General features: G+C 34.9%; 4 protein-coding genes across 6 annotated transcripts; 3 read left to right on the top strand and 1 right to left on the bottom strand.

Moving 5' to 3' along the window:
* Positions 1-242: 242 nt before the first annotated feature.
* Positions 243-3,832, top strand: LOC132277277 (uncharacterized). Its single transcript, XM_059779090.1, has 4 exons — positions 243-576; positions 1,920-2,022; positions 3,043-3,204; positions 3,427-3,832. The coding sequence occupies exons 1-4, from the start codon at positions 314-316 to the stop codon at positions 3,586-3,588; spliced, it is 690 nt and encodes a 229-aa protein (XP_059635073.1). The 5' UTR covers positions 243-313; the 3' UTR covers positions 3,589-3,832.
* A 758-nt stretch (positions 3,833-4,590) lies between these two features.
* On the top strand, positions 4,591-6,109 carry LOC132277276 (BTB/POZ domain-containing protein At5g48800-like). Its single transcript, XM_059779089.1, has 2 exons — positions 4,591-5,324; positions 5,620-6,109. The coding sequence occupies exons 1-2, from the start codon at positions 4,722-4,724 to the stop codon at positions 5,998-6,000; spliced, it is 984 nt and encodes a 327-aa protein (XP_059635072.1). The 5' UTR covers positions 4,591-4,721; the 3' UTR covers positions 6,001-6,109.
* Positions 6,110-6,406: 297 nt separating this feature from the next.
* LOC132277885 (secreted RxLR effector protein 161-like) lies at positions 6,407-6,928 on the bottom strand. Its single transcript, XM_059779728.1, has one exon. The coding sequence runs from the start codon at positions 6,926-6,928 to the stop codon at positions 6,407-6,409; it is 522 nt and encodes a 173-aa protein (XP_059635711.1).
* A 14,174-nt stretch (positions 6,929-21,102) lies between these two features.
* LOC132278478 (uncharacterized) lies at positions 21,103-25,419 on the top strand. 3 transcript variants are annotated; one of them, XM_059780266.1, is made up of 9 exons: positions 21,103-21,203; positions 21,448-21,570; positions 22,620-22,700; positions 22,800-22,888; positions 23,034-23,108; positions 23,578-23,639; positions 23,728-23,796; positions 24,212-24,397; positions 25,057-25,419. In XM_059780266.1, exons 2-9 carry the CDS (start codon positions 21,448-21,450, stop codon positions 25,146-25,148), a joined length of 777 nt encoding a protein of 258 aa, XP_059636249.1. In that variant the 5' UTR covers positions 21,103-21,203; the 3' UTR covers positions 25,149-25,419. The 3 variants fall into 3 exon arrangements, with proteins under 3 accessions (XP_059636249.1, XP_059636248.1, XP_059636250.1); XM_059780265.1 differs by having other exon boundaries at positions 21,110-21,203; positions 21,445-21,570; XM_059780267.1 differs by having other exon boundaries at positions 21,114-21,314; positions 21,445-21,570.
* The last annotated feature ends 231 nt before the right edge of the window (positions 25,420-25,650 follow it).

Raw genomic sequence — 25,650 nt, 5'->3', positions numbered from 1 at the left:
AAAGAAAAAATAAGTGAGAAATATTACATTCCCCCGAGTCACATAAAGCAAAGAGCATAAGCGAAATTGAGAACAGAAATGTGTGAAAAGTTATAAATAATAAGAATTTGAGTCAGAATACACGCATACTGTAAGTGCATCGATGCGAATGACGTGATTTAGGTTCTTGGATAGTCTAAATTGCACTGGACCAGCAGGTGCGGTCCAGTACTATCCACGCCACGCTAGTTGCTAAAATATTCTCAACGCTATTTGTCCTACACACTCTCTCAGATTCGAAGAACCAATCGTAGAGAGAAACAAAAAACCAGAGATGGAGAGACTGTCATCTCTGTTATTCCTGTTAGTAGGACTATTTGCTTCCAAATGGATCATCGTTCATACTCAGGTCTCGATCCCGCCAAAGCTAGACGGCTTCGCCTACAAGAACCGGCCGGCGACCACCGATTCGGTGATGATTGAGGCCTTCTTCGACCCGGTCTGCCCCGACAGCAGGGACGCCTGGCCCCCTCTCAAGCTTGCCCTCCAACACTACGGCTCTGCCGTCTCTCTCATCGTCCACCCCTTCGCTTTACCGTTAGTAATTCTATCTCACCCTTTTTATTATTGAATGTTTTCTCTGTTTGGTTGCTGAGAAAGCAAAGGAAAAGAAAAATGAAAAGGAAAATTATGAAGGATATGCTTGCTTCGTTATGATGTCCAGAATTTAAGAAATCAAGTCGATGATTAGGGTCTAGGTCTGTTTCTTTGTATAATGTTTGATTATTAGCTTAGTGATCATGTATTTGTTCTTTTGCATATGATAAGTCGAAGAATTAAACCAATTCTGGTGGAATATACTTCAGGTTGTTGACTTTATAGATCATTGTGTTAGCTGAATTGAATATATATATATGTGTGTGTGTGTGTTTGGTATGTATATTGAATCACATTGATTATCTGGTCTCTTTTGGACCTACGCGCATGGTGGAAATGAATTAATGACGCCGTACACACATGAAATGTGTGGCTTCTTTTCATTGAAATTAGTTAGCCAATGTTGTTTTGTCTTTGTCTTCCATGGAGCATTTTCTTTTGCGTTTGTGCATAGACGATAAGAATTAGGTGCTGCTTTTCCATAATTTTACAAAAATATTCAATACACAACTTGAAATTATTTAGATTTTGTATTTAATTTATTTTCTAATGTTATTTTGGAACCTTTTATATAGTGTATCTTCGGTGTCTAACCGCAACCAATTCCCATCTCTCGAACCTGATACCGGTTCCTCCACTTTGAACCATGGCCTTTATTGATCAAGTTTGCTCTCTGTGTCTCTTATTGAGTTTGATAAAATCCAATCCAACCTCTTATTGAATTCCCAATTGATTGAAATCATGAGAATAGTTATAGAACCATAATATCATAAGTTGATAACTACTATATTAATGACATGATATCTCCTCAAATACAGCCTTCAGTTTTACAAATTTTATTGATTTTCTAGGCCTCTCTGGCCCTTGGAGGAAATAATATGTGAAAAATAGGTTTTTTTTTTTTTTTTTTTTTTTTTTTCCCCTTTCGATGTTTCCTTTTTTATTTCCAGTGTCCAATTTTTCATCCTGAGCCCATAAAAAGTTAGGCATTTGCTGTGAGGAGGCAGCCTAATTATTTTTTTTAGCAAACATCATGAAAATGAATATCCAGGATATGAAATCTTATGACAATGGTATGGTGTATGTGGGTTTAGATATAGTAACATGGAAAAAAAGGGATTTGTGTAATGATTCCAATTTCCAAGTTGATCAGATTACGGTTTTGTCCAGTTAAGTTCAAATGTGAATTATCTTTTAGATGATGTTTTCAATTATTATTTCAGTTTTATATTAAATCATGGTTTTAAAGAACGATTAACAATTTTCTTTTTTGGAAATTGTAGTTACCATGATAATGCGTTTGTTACTTCCCGTGCCTTACATATTGTAAATAAGCTGAACTCTTCTGCTACGTACGACTTGATGGAGTTGTTCTTCAAGCACCAGGTAAGAACTCTTGATTCTCAAATGTCTATCTCAAGTTGCAAAATAGTCAACCAACCACAGTTTATCATAGTCCTAATCTTGAGTGTATAAGCAAACTCGTAACGAGTTGACTTTGAATTTGCAGGATCATTTTCACCTTCCATTCAATTTTTTGCTTCTAATATCTGGAAGTAATGTTTTTCACGTGATTTAAGATATTCAAAACTCAGTTTAAGTTTCCATTTTTTAGCTGTGAAGGATGCAATTTTGGTTTATTGCAATTATGAGTGGAGTTGTGCTATTATTACTTTTCTCAATAACAGCATGCCCTTTATTGAAATATAATTTTTATGTGAAGTGAAATCAGTTGTAGAAATAATCATGTAAAGGTATGCTCAAGATTTGATATGGGATCCTTTCCCTAATGCATATTTGCCTACACCGGAAACTTTTAGAGGGTCATCAAATAAAATGCACAAAAAATTGAAGTGTCATATTTGAGGGCTATAGGTCAATCTTTAAAAGAACCACCGCGGGTCTAGCCTAGTGGTGTCTCCTTTTTCTCTCACAAGCCCAGTTCCTCTGCAATACACATGATAGCCTGAGAGGTAGAGGGTCAAGTCCTCGTGATGACAATAGTTGGTGTGTGTTACGAAATAAATAAAAATTAGAAGATATTTTTCATATCCAATTATTCTGCTTCAACCATGACTAGCAGTTATTAGTGTGAGGTTTGTCATCAACTTTTTAATATGGCGGTCCAATAATTTTTTTTTTTTTTTTTTCATAAATGAAAAAAGAAAAAAAGAAACACACACAAGCATATGGCGGTCCAATATGTTTGTGTACATTTCTATTATTACTTTTTTTCAAGAAAGATGTATTTATGAGATACTGGAAATAACAAATTGCATATGAGTTTTTAACGGAGTACATGGTTGCATGGTTGTTGATCGGCTAGATGGTTGTTAATCGGCTAGATAGTTTTATTATGGACTGGAGTATTATGCTGACTAAACTTGAAGAATAATTATTAAACAGGAGAAGTTTTACAACCCACCTACCTTCAACATGTCCCGGGCATCCATTGTGAATCACATAGTTAAGTTTGCAAGCGAAGGAATTGGAAATTCTTATTATTCTGCAATTGAATCTGGCTTTAGTGACCGCAGTACTGATCTTGCAACAAGGGTTTCTTTCAAGGTAAGACCGAACATTTTTTAGGTAAAATGTTATGCACGACTTGAACTATAATCGCACATAAATTTTTGTCCTTTAAGATTTTCATTCAGCAGGCTCACTCATCGATTGCATGAAACATCAATTCATGTCATTCCTTAATGACATGCACGAGCCCTGTTTTATTCCATTATACCATTAGCTCTATACAATCTTAATTCATATGGGACTTTCTTTGTTGTACAGTATGGTTGTTCGAGAGGGGTGTCTGGGACGCCTTTTTTCTTTGTTAATGGATTTCTGTTACCTGATGGTGGCTCGGCCATACACTATGAGGACTGGAGAAGCATCATTGATCCTTTGATTGGCATGAAGAGGGAGGAACCACCAATACATTTCTTCTTATGAAGAATTGGGTCTTGTGTTACACTGTATCAGATCTTTAAGAATTTATTTTGATTTTGTTTGTTTGAACGCTAAGAACAGAGCACCCGGAAGCTACAGTGAATAAGATTTTGCCAAAGGAATGGTAAGTCAATCGAGAAAGTGTATCAAAATAATTAATTCTTGAGAAACTTTGGTGCAGTTGCTGTTGTTTCTTGGGTGAAATGTCATGAATTTTTAAATGAACGAACGAGTAATGGTTGACTTATGACTCGCGACTGTGCTAGTGGCCTCGTGCAATATGTTACCGTTATTACAGCTCTCCTCTCCAACAGGATCGCCGAATAAGACGATAACATATGTGCACTTCCCCTTGCACGGTATCCTTTACCGAGATTGCCCTCTAATCCTTCTCCGAGATTGCCCTCTAATCCTTCTCGGGAACCCAGTGTTTTTGCAAGTAATTTTATATTCTCGCATATGCTGACAGAGTATAGGTTGACAGAGTATAGGTTTCTCTATTGCTATCGCATACTGGACCAGTTTTTTTAGAGGATGTGGAGCTTATACGCATTGTTAAAATTTTCACTCTAGGTGTGAACTACAACTGTATCATTTACAGGGATTTAGGATTTACTCTAAAATTTAATTTGAATAGGTACTATATCTAAGTTATCTATAATTTGTTTTTTCTTATAATTATATTAATATATCAGAGAAATGATTTACAAAGAAAAGTAAAAGAAGCAATGATTGAGAAGAGAACTAAAAGAAGTTTTATTGCTCTGTGATATATCTCAAATTTGTTCAGCAAACACACCTATATATAGTGGCAGATCAAGACATAAGATTTGTACAAAGCCTTTACTTGCTCCACAAGTCCAATTTCGTGCTCCCCACTTTGCCTGACCTCCAAGACTTTTAGCTTATGCCACAATATTCAATGGGTGGATCCCACAATCACAACACTCCACCTTAGAATCCACCCTATTACATTAAGAACATGTTCGTTAAAACTTTGCTAAGGAAAACCCAGTAGGTTTGATTAAGAACTTGTATATCTGAAAATGGTATTGCATGGGTTAAAATTGCCTCGTTAAGACCTTGCCAAGAAAATTCAGTAGGACAAAACCTGGACGAAAGAAAAAGAGTACAGTATGCCAATACCACAAGTGGACATGAAAGACTTGGCTAAGAAATCCAGCTTATGGAATCCATCTAGCCAACCGAAAATTGATTTGGTTGCTGGTTCAAGTGGACATGAAAGACTTGTGGTTGAGACACTTGTTAGCCTTCTGCCTGTTGAGAAACTTGCTGTTCCCATCAATTTTCTCTTTGGGCTTTTGCGAAGTGCTGTGATGCTTGATTGCACAGTTGCTTGTAGGCTTGATCTTGAGAGGCGGATTGGGTCGCAGTTGGATATAGCTTCTCTAGATGATCTTTTGGTCCCCTCCTTCCGCCACGCTGGTGATACTTTATTTGATGTTGATACGGTTCATAGAATTTTGGTTAATTTTTCCCAACAAGATGATAGTGAAGACGATATGGAAGATGCCTCAGTCTTTGAATCTGATAGTCCTCATTCACCCTCCCAGACTGCATTGTTCAAAGTTTCAAAGTTGGTAGACAATTACCTCGCTGAAATTGCACCTGATGCAAATCTCAAGCTCACTAAATTCATAGCAATTGCAGAAACTTTACCATCACACGCACGTACTATTCATGATGGGTTGTATCGAGCCATTGATATTTACCTCAGAGTACGTTCTACATAACTTTTCTTGTGAGATTTGTCTAGATAAGACTATTATGTGATTTGGTGCCAGCTAATTTTGGAGGGAGGGATTGGAGATAATTGGTTAAAAATAAAGTTGACAATAAGCTGCTTTTCTAATTGTTTCTTTAAACTTGTATTTTTTTTTATAAAATATATATATATATTTTTTGTTTTCCTTTTAAAAAGGCACAAGATTGACCAAAACCAAACAAGGATCCTGTGTGCTGACCATTGCTATATTCTTTTCCTGACTGTTTCCTTTTTAATACAAAATGTAGGCGCATCAGGGTTTATCAGATCCAGACAGGAAGAAGCTCTGTAAGCTGATTGATTTTCAAAAGCTCTCACAAGAAGCTGGTGCACATGCGGCACAAAATGAACGCCTTCCTCTTCAATCAATGGTCCAAGTGCTATATTTTGAGCAGTTAAGGCTCCGAAATGCCTTATTCTGTTCTTACCCCGAGGAAGAACACAAGCCAATGCACCAGTCATGGAGGATTCTAAGAACTTGTATATCTGAAAATGGTATTGCATGGGTTAAAACTGTCTCATTAAGACCTTGCCAAGAAAATTCAGTAGGACAAAACCTGGACGAAGGGAAAAGAGTACAGTATGCCAATACCTCTTCGATCAATTGTTCCCCCTCATTGTTGCATTAGTTCAACCCTGAAGATCATTTAGTTGACGCATTCCAATGTTGTGTACCCGCTTTTTGAATGTTGTAATTGGAAGCGTTTTAGTGAATAAATCTGCTAGATTTTCAAATGAACGTATATTCTGAATATCAATATCACCATTTTTTTTGCGTTCATGTGCATAAAAGAATTTTGATGAGATGTCCTTGGTCTTGTCACTTTTAATATATCCTTCTTTCATTTGTGCAATGCATACCGCATTATCTTCATATAATACTGTTGAGTTATCTTTTATTGATGATAGATTGCATGTTGTTCGAATACGTTAAATCATGAATGTCAACCAAATGCATTCTCTACTTGCCTCATGAATTGCGAGTATCTCTGAATGATTTGAAGAAGTTGCAATCATTGTTTGTTTCATAGATCTCTATGATATAACAGTGCCGTCACAAGTAAACACATATCCTATTTGTGAATGAGCTTTATGTGGGTCAAAGAGATAGCCAGCATTTGCATATCCAATTAATTGAGAATTTGGTTCTTTTGAATAAAACAATCCTATATCAATTGTACCACAAAGATATCGCAATATATGTTTGATTTCATTCCAATGTCTGCGGGTTGGTGCAGAACTGTACCTTGCTAATAAATTGACTGAAAATACTCTGTCAGGCCTTGTGCAATTTAAAAGATACATAAGAGCACCAATCACACTGAGATAAGGCACTTCAGGACTAAGGAGATCTTCATCATCTTCTCGAGGACGAAAATAATCTTTCTTGACATCAAGAGAACGAACAACCATTGGAGAGTTCAATAAATGGCCTTTATTCATATAAAAACGTTTCATAACATTTTCTGTATATGTTGATTGGTAGATAAGAATACCACTCGAAAAATGTTCAACCTGCAGACCAAGGCAGAATTTTGTCTTTCCAAGATCTTTCATTTCGTCCTCTTTTTTTAAATAAATGGTAAATTACAGTAAGACCCCCTTAGGTTAGGTCATTTTTCAGCTAGATGAAAATTTTGGTTTTAACTTTCACATACACCCCAATTTACTTTTTGGCTTCTGATACATGCGAATTGACCATTTTACCCTCAAAATTTTAATTCAAAATATTTGTAATCTTAAATGACAAAAAAGCCCCTATATATGAAATGCATTGATGAGTTGGTAAATCCAATTTCGAAAAATAATAAAATAAGAGTTTTATTTTTTGTTAATATTACCGCTTACGGTTCTAGTCAAAATCCACCGGTTCCGGCGGCTTCTTTGTCCCCAAACAAGTTTTCGATCTTCCTAAAGGCAGTATGAACCACAACAACCACCACTCTGATCAAAAGCGCAATCAACGCAATCAGTATGTTGCCCGTCGCCTGAGTCAGGAACATAAACAAGATCATCATAATCGAGAGCACGATCAGCACAACTTGGTCGTCAATCGAGCGGCTCATTACGGAGGAAGTAGAGGAAGAGCCAGGCGGCCATTATGACGACAAAGACGATCAGCGAGATAGGGTGCCGAGGAGGCTGAGGAAGAGGATCAGGGGGACGACGATGGCGTAGTTCATGCGGAAGTAACTGACGTTCGTTCTGATCCATCCACTTGCGTCGCGAAAACCGGTGGAAAGGTTCACGTACTGATCGAAAGTTGCTCTTTCCATAGCCATCACGTGTGTTCGTCGTTCCGACCTCCACCGCCGCCAGCGATGGTGACCTAAACCCAGGCCGTCTCAAATCACTCAAAATATTTCGACTTCGAATATAGCTTCATCGATTAACGGAATAGCCATGACTAACTCCATAACCGCTGTCGATGTGCCCCTACATTTTTGAGCTCTCTGCCGCGATTCTGCTGCCACTATAGAAAAATAGAGAGGGGGCCGTGATGTAGCTTTAGTTGTTCAGGCCCACTGGCCAGTAATAGGTTTTTGACTTTTACATGTTGTAAATAATACAGTAATAAGGATAAATCATCTTCATGCCAATGCCATGGATAAACCACCTTTTGGCTGGCCCACTAACGGGAACAAAGAGAGCAAGCATATTACACATTAGTCTTATGTTTGGGGTAGTTTGGTCACAAGAAATAGTCAAAAAGGAGGTCAAAGGGTAATATAGTCATTTTATACTTAAAAGTAGTCTGACATCACTACAAATTCACATTTGGGATGTAAGTGAAATACGAAATCACTCTTTCAAATATAAGTAAAAATTAAAACTAAAATCTTCATCTAGGTGAGAGATGACCTAACCTCAGGGAGTCTGAGTGTAATTTACCCTTAAATAAATGGCCGTCTTTTCGATATCGTATAATGTTCCCACAAGATTCAGATCATCAACATATACTGCAACAAAAACAAAACCAAATTCTGATTTGTTAATAAAAATGCATGGACAAAGGTGATTATTTACAGACCCATCTTTGAGTAAGTAATCGCTAAGGCAATTGTACCACATTCATCCAGATTGCTTCAATCTATATAAGGATCGTTGTAATTTTATCGAGTACATACTACGTGGTTTTGTTTCAGGCATTTTAAATCCTTTTGGGATTTTCATATAAATATCACTATATAATGATACATATAAATATGTTGTAACCACATCCATTAGATACATATGTAATCTTTCTATGACTGTCAAATGTATTATGAATCGAAATGTGGTTGCATCAATCACAGGAGAGTGTGTTTCCTTATAATCAATACTAGGTCTCTGTAAGAAACCTTGAGCTACTAGTCGGACTTTGTACCTTATAATTTCATTTTTCTCATTACATTTTCATACAAATACCCATTTGTACCCAACAGGCTTGACACCCCCAGTGTTTGGTATACAGGTCCAAATACTTCACGTTTAGCTAATGAATTTAGCTCTACTTGTATAGTTTCTTACCATTTTGGCCAATCATTTATTTGTCGACACTCTTTGACGTTTTGAGGTTCCGGATCCTTATTATCAATATCAAGAGTAACGACATATAAGAATATGTTGTCGACAACAATTTCATTTCTATTTGGTGACTCCTTGGGCAACACACAAAAATGGTGTACTTTGGTGTGTACTAAAAAAAAATGTATAGTGGGCATCACATTTAAAATTTATAAAACCACTAGACACTTATACTATGTAGTATGAAGTGAAAAGGGATCGTCCGAAGAGATTGTAAGGGTACTTGGAATAAAATTCGGATTAGTAGGTCAAGTGATCAAGAAAGTGGTTTGGTTTGGTTTAATTAAACTACAGTTGAACTTAAAAACATGCAAATAAAAACAAGCTAAATTAAGTAGGGTTGAGAGAATAGGAGAGATGTCTTAGGGTATAGGAATCAACACTAAGTTCTTCATCTAAACCACTAACCTTCAACAATCTGGGAAAAATCAATGTTGTAAACTAAGTGTGTGCTATTAATTGTAACAATGAACATGGATATAAAAAACAAGCATGAATTGTCTACTTAACAAAAAATAAGCTATGATGTAGTACAACTCATCAAGTTAAAGCATAAACCCATAATTATAACACACATCAATTTAGAGAAATATACAACTTGTCACAAAAAGCATGAATTATCAAACTCAAGCATGGATGGTTTACCTAATCTAAGAATTGAAATGCAATTACACTACAATTAAGTTAAGACAATGAAATTAAACCAATTAAACTAAAGGTGTAGAACAATCCATCAAGCATAAGCATAATCCATCAAATCAATCAACAAATGTATCCAATAATAACTATATATAACCATCACTAGATTCTCAATTTAATCACACATAGACATGCAATAAATCTAAAGAAACTAGTGTAGAGACATAACCCTCAATTTAATCACACATAGACATGTAACAAATTTAGAGAATTAATTGGAAGAATTGAACCATACAAATCATAGACAAAATCAAGATTTATATATTTACAAGGTTAAAACATTCATTATAACAAAAAATCCCCAAAAAGTCAAAGATCTAGGGTTTAAAGTACAAGCCTAAGGCTCTTCCAAGCCCTAAGATGGTGTTTAGCCATTCGTGGATATGGTCATGGAACCCTCACGGGCTATCTTCAACCTTGGCTCCATCTTCTTCCTCTTTCTTAGTAGAAACCCTAAGGATGATGATGTTCTTGCCTCTTTTCTTCCCAAAACCCTAATTCTATAGAGAGAAAACTATGTATCTTAAAGTGTATCTAATCTAAAATTAGCTAACTACTATAAAAATGGCTCAATTTGCCTTTTATACAAGACCTTTTTAGGCCAAAATGGGTCATAAACATGCCTAAAATTGATGCAATCCTGCAGCCAAAAGTTAGGTGAAAATCGGGCGAAGTCGAGAATAAAACAGCTCACTGCCAACAGAGTTGCGATTTATCGTAATGATCTGCGAACGATTGTGGATTTCTGCGATCGATCGTAAATGACGTGGCAGTCTTATTTTGATAACTGGAAATCCTATCCGCTAAGTTGGCGCTGACGTAGCATTGCGAACGATGACAGTTGGCTGCGATCGATCGTGAATTGGACGAACGATGGCGTGGCAGCCTTATCCAATGCTAACATGGCTGCGAACGATGATGTGGCTTGCGATCGATCGTGAATGTTCCAGGGCAATTTTTTGAACTTTTTTTTGAATTTTCTGCTTGACTCTAAAAGGCCTTAATAGACTGTTTTTAACCCGTTTGAACCTTATTGACCTGAAATAGACAAAAACACGAATTATAACTAAAACGGGAAAGTAAAATAGATGAAGGGACTAAACTACCACAGCTTAGGTGCTAAAATGTGCAACATTTGAGCACTTATCACTATTCCATTTCATTCCATAATTTATTAATATTTCATCATTTTTAGGTACCGTGCCTCATTAAGGGCATGTGCCTCATCAAGGGCCATATCATCATTGATTTTATTTGCGTCATTAATATTTATTATTTCATCATTTTTAGATATCTAGGCCTCATCAAGAGCCTCTGCCTTATCAATGGGTATAATCTCAAATTGATCAATAATATATGTTACTCTTTTGTGGCCTATTCAACAGTGCCAATTTTTCTTTACGATTTCCTCTTACGAGGAACAGTATTTTTTGCACCGATTGGTCTGCTACGCTTCAGGCGTGTTTTAGATGCATTTGCTGCACTGCTGACAGAACAACAATTCGTGTTGGAATATTTGCAGCTGATGTATGTGATTTTATTACTTTTTTTGTATCAGTAAATACATCAGGTAATTGATTTGCAACATTTTGCAAGTGAATGATCCTCTGAACTTCTCTTTTATATTGATTTGTAAGAGGATAAAAAATGAGACAATTCCAGGGCATTTCAAGCAATATTACGTTGCTGCTGTGCCGTTTTTCCCCCTAATGGTGGGAAAACAGCCTCATCAAAATGACAATCAACAAATTGTGCTTTAAAGATATCACCTATCAGGAATTCAAGATATCTAATAATAGATGGAGAATCAAAACCAACGTAAATTCCAAGTTTACGTTGATGACTCATTTTAGTGCATTGGGGAAGTGCAATTGAAACATATCCAGCACAACCAAAAACTCGTATATGAGTGATATTTGGTTGTTGACCAAAAATAAGTTGCAATAGTGAGTACTTATGATAAGCAGTTAGTCGTATACGAATTAAGGATGCAGCATGTAATATGGCATGTCCCTAGGCATAAACAAGTAATTTTATTCGCATAAGCAAATGATGACTAATTAATTGAAGTCTTTTAATAAAAGATTCTGCCAAACCATTTTGAGTATGAGTGTGTGCAACAGGATGTTCAACATTAATTTCAACTGACGTGCAATAGTCATCCAAAGCTTGAGAAGAAAATTCAGCGGCATTATCAAGACGGATTGTCGTAATTGGATAATCAGGAAAGTGTGGCAGCAATTTAATAGTTTGAGCAAGAATTCTAGCAAATACAACATTACGAGTATAAAACAAACAAACATGTGACCATCGTGTTGAAGCATCAATTAAGACCATAAAATAGCGAAATGGTCCACAGGGTGGATAAATTGACCAACATATATCCCCGTGAATTCATTGTAAAAATGTGGGAGATTTAACAATGACTTTTGAAGGGGATGGTTTAATAATCAACTTGTCTTATGAGTATACGGTATATAGATGATTATTTGGTAAGGTGATTTTTTATCCTTTAGTGGGTGTCCATGTGAATTTTTAATAATTCAACGCATCATTGTACTCCCCAGGTGATCAAGTCGATTGTGCCAAAGTATAAAAAGTTTTAGATCACAAGATTTTTTTATGTGTTACAGCATTTGACTCAATTGTCCTAATGGTTGTATAGTATAACCCAGAAAAGAAAAGAGGGAGTTTTTCTAGTATCAGCTTCTTGCATGAGATAATAGAAGTAATGTAAATATATTCTACATTTCTTTCGTTTGCGGTCTCAATATAATACCCATTATGACGCAAGTCTTTAAAACTCAAAAGATTTCTCCGATATCTTGTAGAATATAAGGCATCATTGATTTGTAATCTTGTTTCATGTGGTAAAATTATGTTGGCTCGTCCAGAGCCTTCAATTAAGTCGGTGGGACCTGATGTTGTACTGACACTAACATCTATCAAAGTTAAGTAAAAAAATATTTTTGATCTCGAAGGATTGTATGTGTCATTCCACTATCAGCGAGACATATATCTTCACCATTTATTTTGGAACCAGTCAGATCCATTCATATTCATGCAAATTTCTTTGTTAGAAAAGAAACAGTTATAACAAAAGAAACTTTAATACAAACTTGAAAAAAAAAAAACTTTAATACAAGGAAAATAAAAGCTTATTGAAGATAAAATGGAAGAAAGAATATGAAAGTGTGAACACTTCCATCACCAATCAATTGGTCAATCTTTCCATCACGGTCCTCAAAAAAATCTGATACATCCAGATTTGTGATGTCTATTGGCTCATTATAATCAATAAAATTCATTTCTTTATGTAATATTACCAATTTTTTTTTTTTTCCATTTTTTCATTTTCTGAGATTTTTTTTGTCTCATTTTGCGTGCCAGGCACTGTGAGGTGTGCCAAGTGAGTTGCAGGAGTCGGTTTGGGGCATTTCCTTGAGTTCAGGACTCTTGAAAATGCATCAGTTGCCATTTCGACATTTTTTCGTTTTTTTTTTTTGACCGGGAGGTCCCAAGTGGGACCCGTTATCGAAGTCGTTGAATACGTGGATTTTATTTTGGGTTCATTACACATCATGCATATTTTTTTGATATGCAATTATATGGATGCATATTTATTTATGGTTGTTATTTGGTTTTTTTTTGTGTGTGTGTGTGTGTGTGTATAAATTAATGTTAAAAGATAAATATAAAGCCATGGGACCCACCCTTTTAATATATCACCACATATGGCCATAAGGCCATTTACTGACTTTACCTTTCTTCTTATCTCACGGCAGAAGCTCTCTCTCTCTCTCTGGTATCAATTTTTTTTTTCTTTTTCTTTTTTTTTTTTTTTTCATTTAGGCCTATATTCAAGCTCTATCTTTAGGAAATTAATCTTGCCACTTAAGGCAAAGTTAATTAGCGTGTCGAAACCTTCATTTTGATCGAAGCAAAGTGTTGTTTGGCCACTATTTGGGATTTCGAATTTTGGGTTCAAATTAAGGCTTTTCATCCTTATTGAAGTAGGGGTGTTCTAATACATATTTCTTTAATTTTTGTGAATTTTTCTTTTTGAATTTTATTAATAGCATGTTCAATTTGTGTATTTTGTCCTTGGCAATTAGGGTTAAATGTATAAAATATGATGGATGTGCTTTATGGATTAAATGTGTTGTCACAAGTGTATTTATTTGAAAATTATGAATGAGCATGCTTGGTACTAAATTGTGATGTGCCTTATATTTACAATTGCCATGAAAAATGAAGTTGTAATTGTGAAAGTTAATACTTTGAATTTCTTTCAATTATGTGAGCATGATGTAGATAAAATGTATGAGATTTTATTGTTGAGTTGGCATTTAGAAGCATGAAGCATTCATGCATTCATTGGGAAAGAAAAAAGGGATTTTGGAAAGAGTTTGAAAATAAAGTTTTTTTTGGAAAAGTTGTTCTTTGAAAGGGGAAATATCTTTTTTAAAATGAACCGGATTTCGCGAGTTCAGGGCTAGCTTGATCTAGAGGGAGCGTGGCCCAGTGTAGGGCATGAAAAAGTTGATATTAGGCCCTTTAACGGTTGTCGGCTTTGGAACTGAGGATAGTTATCAATCTAAACTCGGTAAAGTTAGTTAGCGGATTTTCGAAAAGTGAGTGATGGGTCAGTATAGACCAAGTTTAGGATAGGATGCCTCACACTCCATATCATGTGCATGGTTTTGAAGAATTGTGATATGTGACTATGTGTATTGATTTTTATGTCATAAATGTTGTACGAAATCCCATTACATGATCCCGTTTACTTGTATTCTATTCTTTGTGTGGATTCATGGGGTCATTAAGAGGTGTGTCTTAGACACCTCCTACTGAGCGGCTGACTTACCCCTATCATATTATTACATTTTTCAGGTCACGGGAAGGAAGTGGCGGACAATGCTCTTCCACAAGTTGATGGGTTAGTAGACTGTTTTGACATATTTTGTAACTATGATCTCATTTTATATATTTATTTTTTATTATTTCTTTATAAGCCTTGGGATGACATGTACATTATGTATCGACCTTGGAATTGACCATAACGCCTTTAGACGACGTCAGGTTCGAGTAAGAACACGGTTAGCAATTCGGACCCTCGGATTCAAGTCGTTACACTTTCCGTTTCTCCTTTTTCTTTCATGGAGGCTTGGTAAAGTTCAAATGCTTAGGCGTACGACAAATGCTTTGCCAATGCCCTATCATTTCACACCGATAACAAGTATTATCATATGCCATAGGAGGTTGAGTCACATCCTTCCCTTTTACTTGTTTCATTTCATTATAATATCTCATTGGGGGATATGATGTGGATTTCTGATTGCAAAGTTTAAGGATTGATATCCTTCACGGTAATAAGAGTGATTTTTACCACGACCATATTCATTATTGTGGTAGTTATTTTTACCATGGACGTATTCATTATTGTGGTAGTTATTTTTACCACGGCCGTGTTTATTGTTATAGCCATTTCTACCACTACGATCATATATATTACCACATCACAAGTAAACATGATATCAGATCTGAATATTTTTCAAATTTATGCTCTCGATATTGTTGTTGTAAGAGTACATTCGAGGCGTGAAATGTAGTGAATGTTTTTTCCAACAAAAGTTCATCAGTGATGGTATTACCACACAATTTTAGTGTAGATCTGATTGTAAATAGGGCAAAGTTGTATTCAGCTACAATTTTAAAATTTTGCAACCGCAGTTTATAACGTCGTAAAAATTTATAACACAATAATTACATTAATAATCTCACATACATAAAAAAATTCTCCTAGGACCTAATCAATTACATCAAACATCCTCAATATACATAAATTAATACTAAAAATACATGTCCAAAATAAATCTCCAAATACCACATTCTTTCCATTCCTGAAAATGTTAAGGAAGGGGTGAGCAACACTTGCAGTAGAGAGTGGCTAAAACACATATTCTATAACCACGTGAGCTACACAAACAAAGAAGAGAACTAAAGGGGAAGGGGTCATACTTTGAAAGGGAAAGTCATGTTTCATCATATGAGTATTGTAATAAAAAGAAGATGATGATAGAAATAACAATATCAATAGTAATTCCAATTTAATTCAATACAAGATAATCGGTCACAAAGCACAATTTAGTAATGAACATGTATGATATGAATCATGATGTATCCCATCCCAAATTTGGTCTATACCGACCCAACCTTCACTTTTCGAAAACTCGCTAATTAAAAGCCTAGTATAAACTTTTTCAAATTTGGCAATTGTTAAAAGGCCTAGTATCAACTTTTTCACGCCCTACACTGGGCCGCGCTCCCTCTAGGTCAAGCTAGTCCCAGACTCGCAAAATCCGGTTCATTTTTTTTAAAAAAACTTCTCTTCTATTATCAAAAACTTCACTTTCTAAAAAGAAAATTTTTCTTTTCAAATCCTTTCTAAAAACTTTTGGAAATCAATACTTCATTTAACCAACCTAAACCAACCACACCATGCCAATGTGAATGCCATGAATGAAATGGGCTCAGCACACAAACCACGACACACACACCCATACCATGCATATGTGATAAATGAACATGGCTATATAATGTCCCAATTTTAGAATTTAAGTATGATTCTATAAATTTAGCAAGCATACAAGCATAAACAATAATTGTGAACATTATTTCATACAATTCACATAATTTTCACAATATCTAAAGAGTCCTCACAAAATAATTCATAGATAATTCATTTTAAAACGAAAAGAGGCAAACCAAAATTCTTTGGAATCTAAAGTCAGAAAATAATATGAAAAATTCACTCCCAATAGCTTAAGCATTTCCAATGAATTCAGATTTTACAAGTAAAGCAATAATCCTCAACTAGAAGAAAATCTGGGCAACTTTGAAGAAAATTTATAGAAAATTCATCCAACACCGGAATGTGGGAAATACAATTAATTTTGAATGCTAAATCATGGGAGTATAAAACTAAAATTTTTTGTAATCATTCGATATCGGGATGTCACCCAAATAATTTCATAAATATTTGTTTTCAAACTGTGGTAGAAAATTGAGTAGCGACTACTGTCTGATTTTTTACAAAACATAATACATGGTCTAAAATCATAAAAATTGGTAGAAACTCACTAGACTGGTGTTAGAAATTGGGATAAAATTTTGAGAATTTTTATACATTAGGAAGTCAGCCAAACAACTTTGTCAAAACCTGTTTTCAAACAGTGACTGGAAACTACACAACAACTACTCTCCAATTTTTATAAAACTAAGTACATGGTTTAAAATCATAAAAAATTACAGAACCATACTAGACTGATGCGAGAACTTGCTATAAAATATTTAGAATTGTTCTACGTGAGAAAATCAGTTAAACAATTTTCTCAAAACTTCATTTTCCAGCAGTGACATGAAACTAAACAGCAGATACTTCCGGATTTTTAGAAAAATATGCACGAGCTCTAAAATCATAATTTTTTTTATGATATGTACTAGTCTCAAAGGATAAGTTCTAGTAAAAATTTAGTTTCAACTGGAGTAACACAACATTTAAATCAAAATTCATTTCAAAGAAGGTTGACATATTCATAAGGTAAGATATGTCATCAATAAGTGAATTACAGTAAGCAAGATTCAACAAGAATAGGGCATGAATTCGTTAACTAAAATCAAGAGAACAATGAATTTAACCACATAGGAGATTGTCCAAAGCAAATAACATAATTATCCTACACTTAAGCATGCTTTGACATGAATAACAACTAATTTACTCACAATAATTAAGGAAATTGTGGGTTAGACACCCTTACCTCAATTAGAAGAAAAAGCCCCAAATTGCACCCAATTTTTGAAAATCAGAAATTGCTCCAAACTAAAAATTGCTCCAATCAAAACAGAGTTCTCGACGCGCTTGTCGACTTTGCCTTCAGTGGCAAAGTCTAAATCTCAATAATGGAGTGTGGATGTGAGCTTGAATTTGGTGAAAAAAATAAAAAGAAAAAAAAGGGAGAAAGAGAGAAGCAGAGTGAGAGAGATGAGAGAAATGGTCTGATAATGGCCATTGGTGATTATAATGACCAAAGTTACTTGTGGGTTCCATGTGCATAAATAAAAATTATTTAATAGTATATATATATGTGTACATACACTAAACACAATACACCCACTCATTTAAACACATAACCAAATAATTATGCACAAAATAATAGTGCATGAAATGCAATGGACCCGTAACTCAACCCCTATACTCAACAACCTCGGTAGCGGATCCTACTTGGGACCTTCCGGCCTAAAAAATAAAAAATGCTGAAATAGTAACCGATGTATTTCCAAGAGTGGTGAACACAAGGAAATGTCCTAATCAACACTCTGACAGATCCGGCACACCCCACGGTGTTCGATACGCAAAACGAGACAAGACGAAAATACCCTCAAAAAATCAGAAAATTCCAGAAAATAGAAAATGGTAAAAATGAGGATCATTACACAGTTGCTGCCAATCAGCCCGAGCTTTTGGGAGAATGACTGTTTTTTTATGATCATATCTTTCTCTCAAATTTTTCCACAAACTCAGGGGATTTCTTTCAGTGAGATATTCAGTTTTTAGTTCTTTACTAATATGGCGACGAAGAAAAATCATGGCATTTGTTTTATCTTGTAATGATGCATCACTCTCTTCTTTAATTGTGTTTCCAAGACCCATGGCATCTAAATGGATTTGAGGGTCCAGAATCCAAGATAAATAATTTTTGTCAGAAATGTCCAAGGCCACAAATTCTAGCTTTGTCAAGTTTGACATTTTCAGAATAACTAAATGTAACAACAATATAAGAATACAATTTAGTATAGTCTAAAAATAAACATATATCTTAATAATAAAATGGCATTAAGTGAAACAACAACATAATATGAACTATTATAAGTTCAGTATAATTAAACAACAAACACAGTAAAACCAGTCATAATGAATAAATTATTAAACAATAAAGGTGGTAAAACCGGCCATAAATAATTAAGTAATAAAGGCAGTAAACCGACCATAATTAGTAAATTATTAAATAATAAAGGTGGTAGTACCGACTATAGTTAGTAGATCATTAAATAATAAAGAAGGTAGAACCGACCATAGGTAGTAGATCATTTAATAATAAAGGCAATGGAACCGACCATAGTTAGTAGATCATTAAATAATAAAGGCGGTAAAACCGGCCATAATGTGAGCACATATATCACTTAAGTGGATAAATTAATTCATGAACAATAATCAATAATTAAGATTTTTTTACCCTTTGAAATCAGAAATATAATTTTCTTCAGTAAAACAAACAAACTCAATAATCTATCAAAATTAATATCACAAAAAAAATATATAGAGTTGAGATAAAAAGAAGGAGAGATAGTTTCTTGTTCAAATCTCAAATGATTAGAGCTCATGCTGATAACGTCTTCTAATTATATTAAGACATCGGAGAAATAATTCACAAAGAAAAGTAAAAGAAATAATGATTGAAAAGAGAACTAAAAGAAGTTTTATTGCTCTGTTTTGATATATCTCAAATTTGTTTAGCAAACACACATGGCAGATCAAGACATAAGATTTGTACAAAACCTTTACTTGCTCCACAAGTCCAATTTCGTGCTCCCCACTTTGCCTGACCTCCAAGACTTTAGCTTACGCCACAATATTCAATGGGTGGATCCCACATTCACAACATTTTTCAAGGAAATGTATTTTACTGGCGGTCTTCCTCTATTTGTTATAGATAATGTTAAATAATGATTAAAGAACCTTCAAAACTTGAAAAACTTAATTTCAATTTACATATAGTCTTGTCCATATTATATTCGTATCTTATATCTATAACACGTTAAAATATCTGAGTCATATTGTCTCCATGTTTATGCAATTTAGGTGGGTTTTAAATCAGAGGGGAAAAAAAGAAAAAAATAATGGAGAAAACATAATGAAAGAATTGTTTTATTTTGCGATTGATAAGGACAATAATATTTTACTCATTACAAAACAGACGTAGAATTATTTGTTAATAAAAAAGACCCGAGCATGTAATTAATAACTTTCTTATCATTTTCCTCATTTTTGTTCACTTAAAATTGATGGGTGACTAGTTCAATGGTATAACATTTCTAAAAAAGAAGATGACAAGATAGAGCTTTAAAAAAATATATATATATTTCACTAAGCACGGAATTCTCCTTCCAAATCCTTTTATTTCCCTTGGTTTCTTTAACACAAACACAATTTAAGGTATCCTTCCAAATCATTCCCTTTCTTTTCTTGTCATAATTTTCATCAAAACAAACGAACCCTAACTCCTAAGAGCAAGTCCAATGGTGATTGGTTTGGCAATTTTGGGCCAATTTTAAAGAGTGGGCTGCTCCAATGGAATCTTTAAAAAGTGGGTCCCATTAACACAATCTTGATCCAAGTCTCCAAAAATCAAGATTGGTTTGGAGAATTGCGGGCCTGACATGGGGGCCCGCATCAAGTTTCTTTTTTTATTTTTAATTCTGACCTAAATAGTGTTTTAGCGTTTTGGGAAGGTTTGTTTGGCTAAAAAAAAAAAAAGAAAAAAAATTAGTTTTTTGATTGATTTTGGTCTTTTTTTTTTTCTTTTTTTTTTTCCTCAAATTAATTGAACGGAAGAGCCGTTAAGGCACCGTTTGGTTGACACAAACAGTGTCTTAAAGGCTTTTTTGGGCAACAAAAGTTTAAAAAAAAAATAGATAAAAGTGTTTTTTTTTTAAAAATTTGCTTTTTTAAATATTCCTACTGACATATAGCTGTTTTAAGCACTGTTTGGCTGACCCAAACAATGCCTTAACGGCTATATTGGCACAAAAACCTATTTTTTGAATTTTTTTTTTGAAAAAATTCATTATATATATATATTTATTAAAAAAAAAAACTTTCATTTTTCCTCTATAAATACATCAACCCCTATTATTATTCACCTCATATCCAACCAATCTTCTCTAGTTTTCGACCTACAATTACAATCACTAAGTCATTTTCTTAATCTTTTATGATATTTTTTACTCAAATTTAATTCCATGTTTAAATTTTTTTTATGATATAGCCATTTTAAAAATATAGCCGTTAAGAAAAAGTTAAAAAATAAAATTTATTAAAAATTTAAGATAGATAAATTTTGGAGATTCTAAAATGCTGACGTGACTATAAAAAAATACTGATGTGGCAAATTCGGAAAGTCCATTGGAGATACCCTAAGACCAAGGATGAAAATGCTATCATAATTCTAAATTTCTTCTTATAAAAAAAAAATATAAAAAAAAAAAGAGACTCAAAATTTCCTATTGGAAGATTAGGGCTGAGGGCAATCTCGTCCGGGTAAGATTGGCCCATGCCCTAGGTCCACCGGTTCGACCCGATAATATAGGGTATTAGGGCAGTAATGAAACCGGTGCTATAAATACTAGAAAACTTTCACTAAGGCGGTTAGGGCGTAACGAAGAAACGAAGCCGTAGAAGAGGGCTCTTCCTTCGTGGAGCTTACAATCTTATCCTCGCTAGAAGGTAATACAAATACCACAATCAGATCAATTGAAACCCTAGTTTTTCTCTGCAATTTACCGAACAAACAAAACCCTAGATTTCTCTATCCGATCGTTGACCCAGAAAACCCTAGTAGGTTTTGGTTGCCACTTCTTATAACTATGATATATTTTTCAGTTTTTTGCTACGATTTTTTGTTTACAAGTTTATTTTGTTGAGGTGTTCTCATTGTTTTTGTTGTATTGGATTTGTTTTGGTGAAGAAGATGGATAGGTACCAGAGGGTCGAGAAGCCGAGAGCGGGTACACCAATTGATGAGAATGAGATTCGGATTACAAGTCAGGGAAGGATGCGTAGCTATATCACATATGCCATGAGTCTGCTACAGGTATTACTTCAATTTGTCTCAATGAACATGTGATTCAATGTTACTTCAATTTGATTCGATTTTTAACCTTAACGTATGTGAATTTTTGTTTTTTCCTTTGTTTTTTTCTTTTCTTTTCATGCCTAGTTTGGTGAATGTTAAAAAATATATCTCATTTTAAATGAATGGACTTTACTTCTCAATTCTATAATTGTCTGGTTGAGAAGGATCTACCAGTCATCTTGGTTGATTCAAGTTGATGACTTGATATATATTATGTTATAGACTGTTGGGATTTGTTTGGATTAGCTGGTGGGGAAGGAATTGGGAGGAGGAATCGATAAAATTAGTTGGGAGAGAAGAGTAAGGAAAGTACAATCTTAAATAAGGATGAAAAATAAGAGAGGGCATAGATAAAGCTTTCATCTTTGTTGAGAGGAAAGAAAGGATATGGATTTTGTAAAACAAGAATTTTCAATGAATCACAAACTAACATAGAAAATAGTATGCGGCTATCTGGAAAGTTCAGTAAAAACAATGCATAAGTATTAGTCTTAGTAGCTTGCCTACCCCAATTACCTTATATCTTGATAGGTGATTGTTGTATGTCCTTTTTTTGGGCTTGTCTAGAGTCGGATGCTTTGGTGATATGGAGTCATTCCTGTGGTGTGGAACTCCTTGCATATAATTCCAGGAAATATATGCATACAAATCACTAATGATACCACATACACTTCTGTAGAAGTGTGAGATTCTAAATGTCTGTTTTTGGAAACTTTTACTTCCTGAAGCTCGTGTCGTGAGAGCTACCATACTAACTAGTTAGAACTTGTCTAGGTATGGAAAAAATAGCCACCTGGGATCCGAAAACAAACAGCCATCTTGTGTCCTGTGTTTAAGAACACTAGATTTTCCTTGCCCTCTCAAGGAAAAATATTATTTCTTTGTTCTAATAAATTTTTGAATAATGAAACATGTGTAATCTGGATAATTAATTATGATTATTTCTATGTTGGAGAGTATTTGATATCTTGAGTTCCTCCTACTTGTTTTTGATGCAATTCTTGTAGGAAAAAGGTTCAACAGAAATTGTTTTCAAGGCAATGGGTAGAGCTATCAACAAAACAGTTACAATTGTGGAGTTAATCAAGGTTTTCTTCTCCACAAATTTCTATACTTTCAACTTCCATCGAATTATTTGGCTTGTATTATCATGTATTAAGCATCCGCTCATTGTAACTGTAATGCAGAGGAGGATTGTTGGTCTTCATCAAATGACATCAATTGGTTCCACTGATATAACTGATACATGGGAGCCCCTGGAGGAAGGCCTCCTCCCGTAAGAGCACTCTGAGCCTTATATGGAACAAGATAAATTTTTTTGTCCAAAATTTCATGATAGGCACTGTGTCAGGTTTCCTGTTGCAAAAACTTTGCATCCTCTCTTATTGTGGCTCTCACATGGATATTGTTCTCTGCTACAGTTTGGAAACCACAAGGCATGTTTCAATGATTACTATAACTCTCTCAAAGAAGGAGCTGAATGTATCTTCCGTGGGGTGAGTCAGTCCTAGTAGCTTTTCTCATGCCTGTTTGACTTGTTGGATGTTTGGAAGATCATGCTTGTGTTGTATATGATGCTAATTATCTTTTTCTTGTTTAAGAATATTGAGATTTGGGATCTTCGAAAAATTTGGGAAGGTGGATCTTTGTCATTTTGGAGTTTATTCTTGTGGAAAATATCTATAAACTGTCAATTATGGAAGTTGTTTACTGGAAAGTTCCAATGATTTGACTCCCCTAATTTTTTTCTTTTGATAAGTAATTTGACTCCCCTAATATGATTAATCTTCTCAAATGTGCAAGCTGATAAGTGGAGTATGACCTTAGAATGAGCTAAATGATAAAAAAAAAAAAAAAAAATTGTGTAGATCTGAACGTGGAAAATAATTTCATACTAGTTTGTGACTGTTCATGAAATACATGATATTTAAAGTTTCTTCTCTCTTGCATTGCTACCTGTTGCAGGTACCAACCTCCATTACCAGCTGAACTGGTCAAGGCATCAACGGATTTTGATTATGACGGAGGTGGGGGGACAGTTCATCATTTTTGCACTTTTTGAACTCAGATTATTACTCTTATTGGCATTTTTCTTGACATTTTCTTCTTGTGCAGAGGGATCACCTACTGGTCGAGGTAGGGGGCGTGGTGGTAGGGGGAGGGGAAGGCCTAGAGTCCCATATGGTATAATATTTGATTGCATCCTTTTGCTTTTATCTCCTTAGTTTGCTGTTGACATGAGGGTGGTACATAACTACATACATTTACTGCGTGAAAATTGGGTGTACTAGGGGGAAAAAAAAAAAAAAAGAAAAGAAAAGAAAAGAAAAGAAAATTGGTGAATGGCTCCTATGCATCAGTACTAAATGGAGCTGCATAGTCTTATTGAAGCATATTTTATTTGAAAATTATATTTTTTTGAATAGCAAGCATTAGGATGCTGCATACTTATTGCATGGAGGTATTATCTCAATCTAGATTTTCCGAGGAGTGGTTTGAGACCATCATGATTGCTTTTGAGAGCATTATTGAAATATGAAGCTGTTGGTTATTAATTTGTCACAACATTGTATGATTTGGAAGTTTCACCTAATTTCAGGGAACGGGTTTGCATCTGCTGAGTATGAGGATGGAGGCTGGGATAGAAATCGTGGCTATGCTAGGGGCAGGGGTCGAGGGAGAGGTCGTAACTTCCGTGGTAATGGAAGAGGATACAATGGCCCTCAGTTTGACACCCACCAAGATGCAGGAGGTTACATTCAGGAAGCACCTGTTCGAGGCCGTGGTAATGCTTATATGTTTGCATTATGTTTTCCTGAGTATTAACTGACCCATGTGGAAATAGGTTTTTGCATTTATTGCTTCGCCCTGGTCTCTTTTAATTTGGTGGTTGAATTTTAGTAACCTTAACCTTGACCCTGGGTTGATTTTTTTAGTTTTGAGATGGCTTCAGTTTCGTTTTGGGTCACATATACATGAACTGATGAAGGTCAATTAGGCTTTGGTCAATCTAGAGTTGTTATGATCGGGTCCATCTCTTATACAATTGGTCCATGATCTAAACTGCATTGTACAGTCTCAATTCCTGATGAGTTCTCTAATGTCTTGGTAGGACTCTGAATTGTTCATTCTTGATTGGGACATAAAAACCTGGAAGAAGCATGATGGGGTTTATTGTAGTTTGCACCTGGTGTAATCAGAAAATTGTCTATTAAAGGAACTTAATGTAGTTTTTATATTGCGCGGTGTGCTTGTTTGCCTGTGCATTAAATTAACAATAAAAGAATGTCTTTTCCTGACCAGACCACATGGCAATTCTTGAATCCTTTTATTCATATTATCTGCAAACAAACGCTAAAGTTACTTGCCACATGACTTCTAGTAACCTGTGCAGACTCTTCTATGCTAGTATGATATTTATATCATGATGTGGTCTCCTTGTAGGTCGTGGCCGTGGGCGAGGTGGAGGAAATCGTGGAAGGGGTCGTGGTTTTAGATCCAATGGTCCGGTCCATGTTGCAGGTGGTGGTGCCTAAACTTGTCTTCCCTTGGACGCAATGCCGAGTTTCTGCTTTATGATGTGTTATGGATGCCTGCTCTAAATCTATCTATGTTATCCTATTTTCCTTCCTTACTAATATTAATTGTAGCACATCCATGTAGGGCTAATTTTAGATGCTTTAGACTGCAGGTCATATGTGGCCACAATTTTCTGTAACTTATTTTAGTTTATTTTATTTATTTTTATTTCCATAGGGGTTGGTTGATGTTTGATCTGTCTATCTATCTATCTATCTTTAATTTTTATTGTCGAGTGAGCAGCACATTCTTTGTCGTCTTTGTTTGGGGAGTTTGTGTTTAACAGATGATCTATCGTGTAATTCCTTGAACTTATTCGGTATATATTGTGCATTTTTGAAACAGATGATCAAATTTTAGTTGAGTTACTGGGAATCGAAGGTTATTGATTAGGGTTGTATTATATTTGGCCCTTGTAGCATGGTTATTAATATCCTTATGATTTAACCAAAGGTATTG

This window comes from Cornus florida, unplaced genomic scaffold (genome assembly GCF_030987335.1).
Source record: "Cornus florida cultivar Cherokee Brave unplaced genomic scaffold, ASM3098733v1 CherokeeBrave_3.0.0_Hap2_Chr10, whole genome shotgun sequence".
NCBI classification, from domain to species: Eukaryota; Viridiplantae; Streptophyta; class Magnoliopsida; order Cornales; family Cornaceae; genus Cornus; species Cornus florida.
Note: the sequence above shows the minus strand (reverse complement) of the source record. Positions and strands in the feature narration are given on the sequence as shown.

Bases quoted from the DNA above. Each gene is read 5' to 3' on its own strand.
- LOC132277277 (XM_059779090.1), top strand. From the start codon at position 314: ATGGAGAGACTGTCATCTCTGTTATTCCTGTTAGTAGGACTATTTGCT. The intron at 2,023-3,042 runs GTAAGAACTCTT...ATTATTAAACAG, and splicing joins AGTTGTTCTTCAAGCACCAG to GAGAAGTTTTACAACCCACC. The intron at 3,205-3,426 runs GTAAGACCGAAC...TTTGTTGTACAG, and splicing joins CAACAAGGGTTTCTTTCAAG to TATGGTTGTTCGAGAGGGGT.
- LOC132277276 (XM_059779089.1), top strand. From the start codon at position 4,722: ATGCCAATACCACAAGTGGACATGAAAGACTTGGCTAAGAAATCCAGC. The intron at 5,325-5,619 runs GTACGTTCTACA...TACAAAATGTAG, and splicing joins CCATTGATATTTACCTCAGA to GCGCATCAGGGTTTATCAGA.
- LOC132277885 (XM_059779728.1), bottom strand. From the start codon at position 6,928: ATGAAAGATCTTGGAAAGACAAAATTCTGCCTTGGTCTGCAGGTTGAA.
- LOC132278478 (XM_059780266.1), top strand. From the start codon at position 21,448: ATGGATAGGTACCAGAGGGTCGAGAAGCCGAGAGCGGGTACACCAATT. The intron at 22,889-23,033 runs GTAAGAGCACTC...TCTCTGCTACAG, and splicing joins CTGGAGGAAGGCCTCCTCCC to TTTGGAAACCACAAGGCATG. The intron at 24,398-25,056 runs GTAATGCTTATA...GTCTCCTTGTAG, and splicing joins AGCACCTGTTCGAGGCCGTG to GTCGTGGCCGTGGGCGAGGT.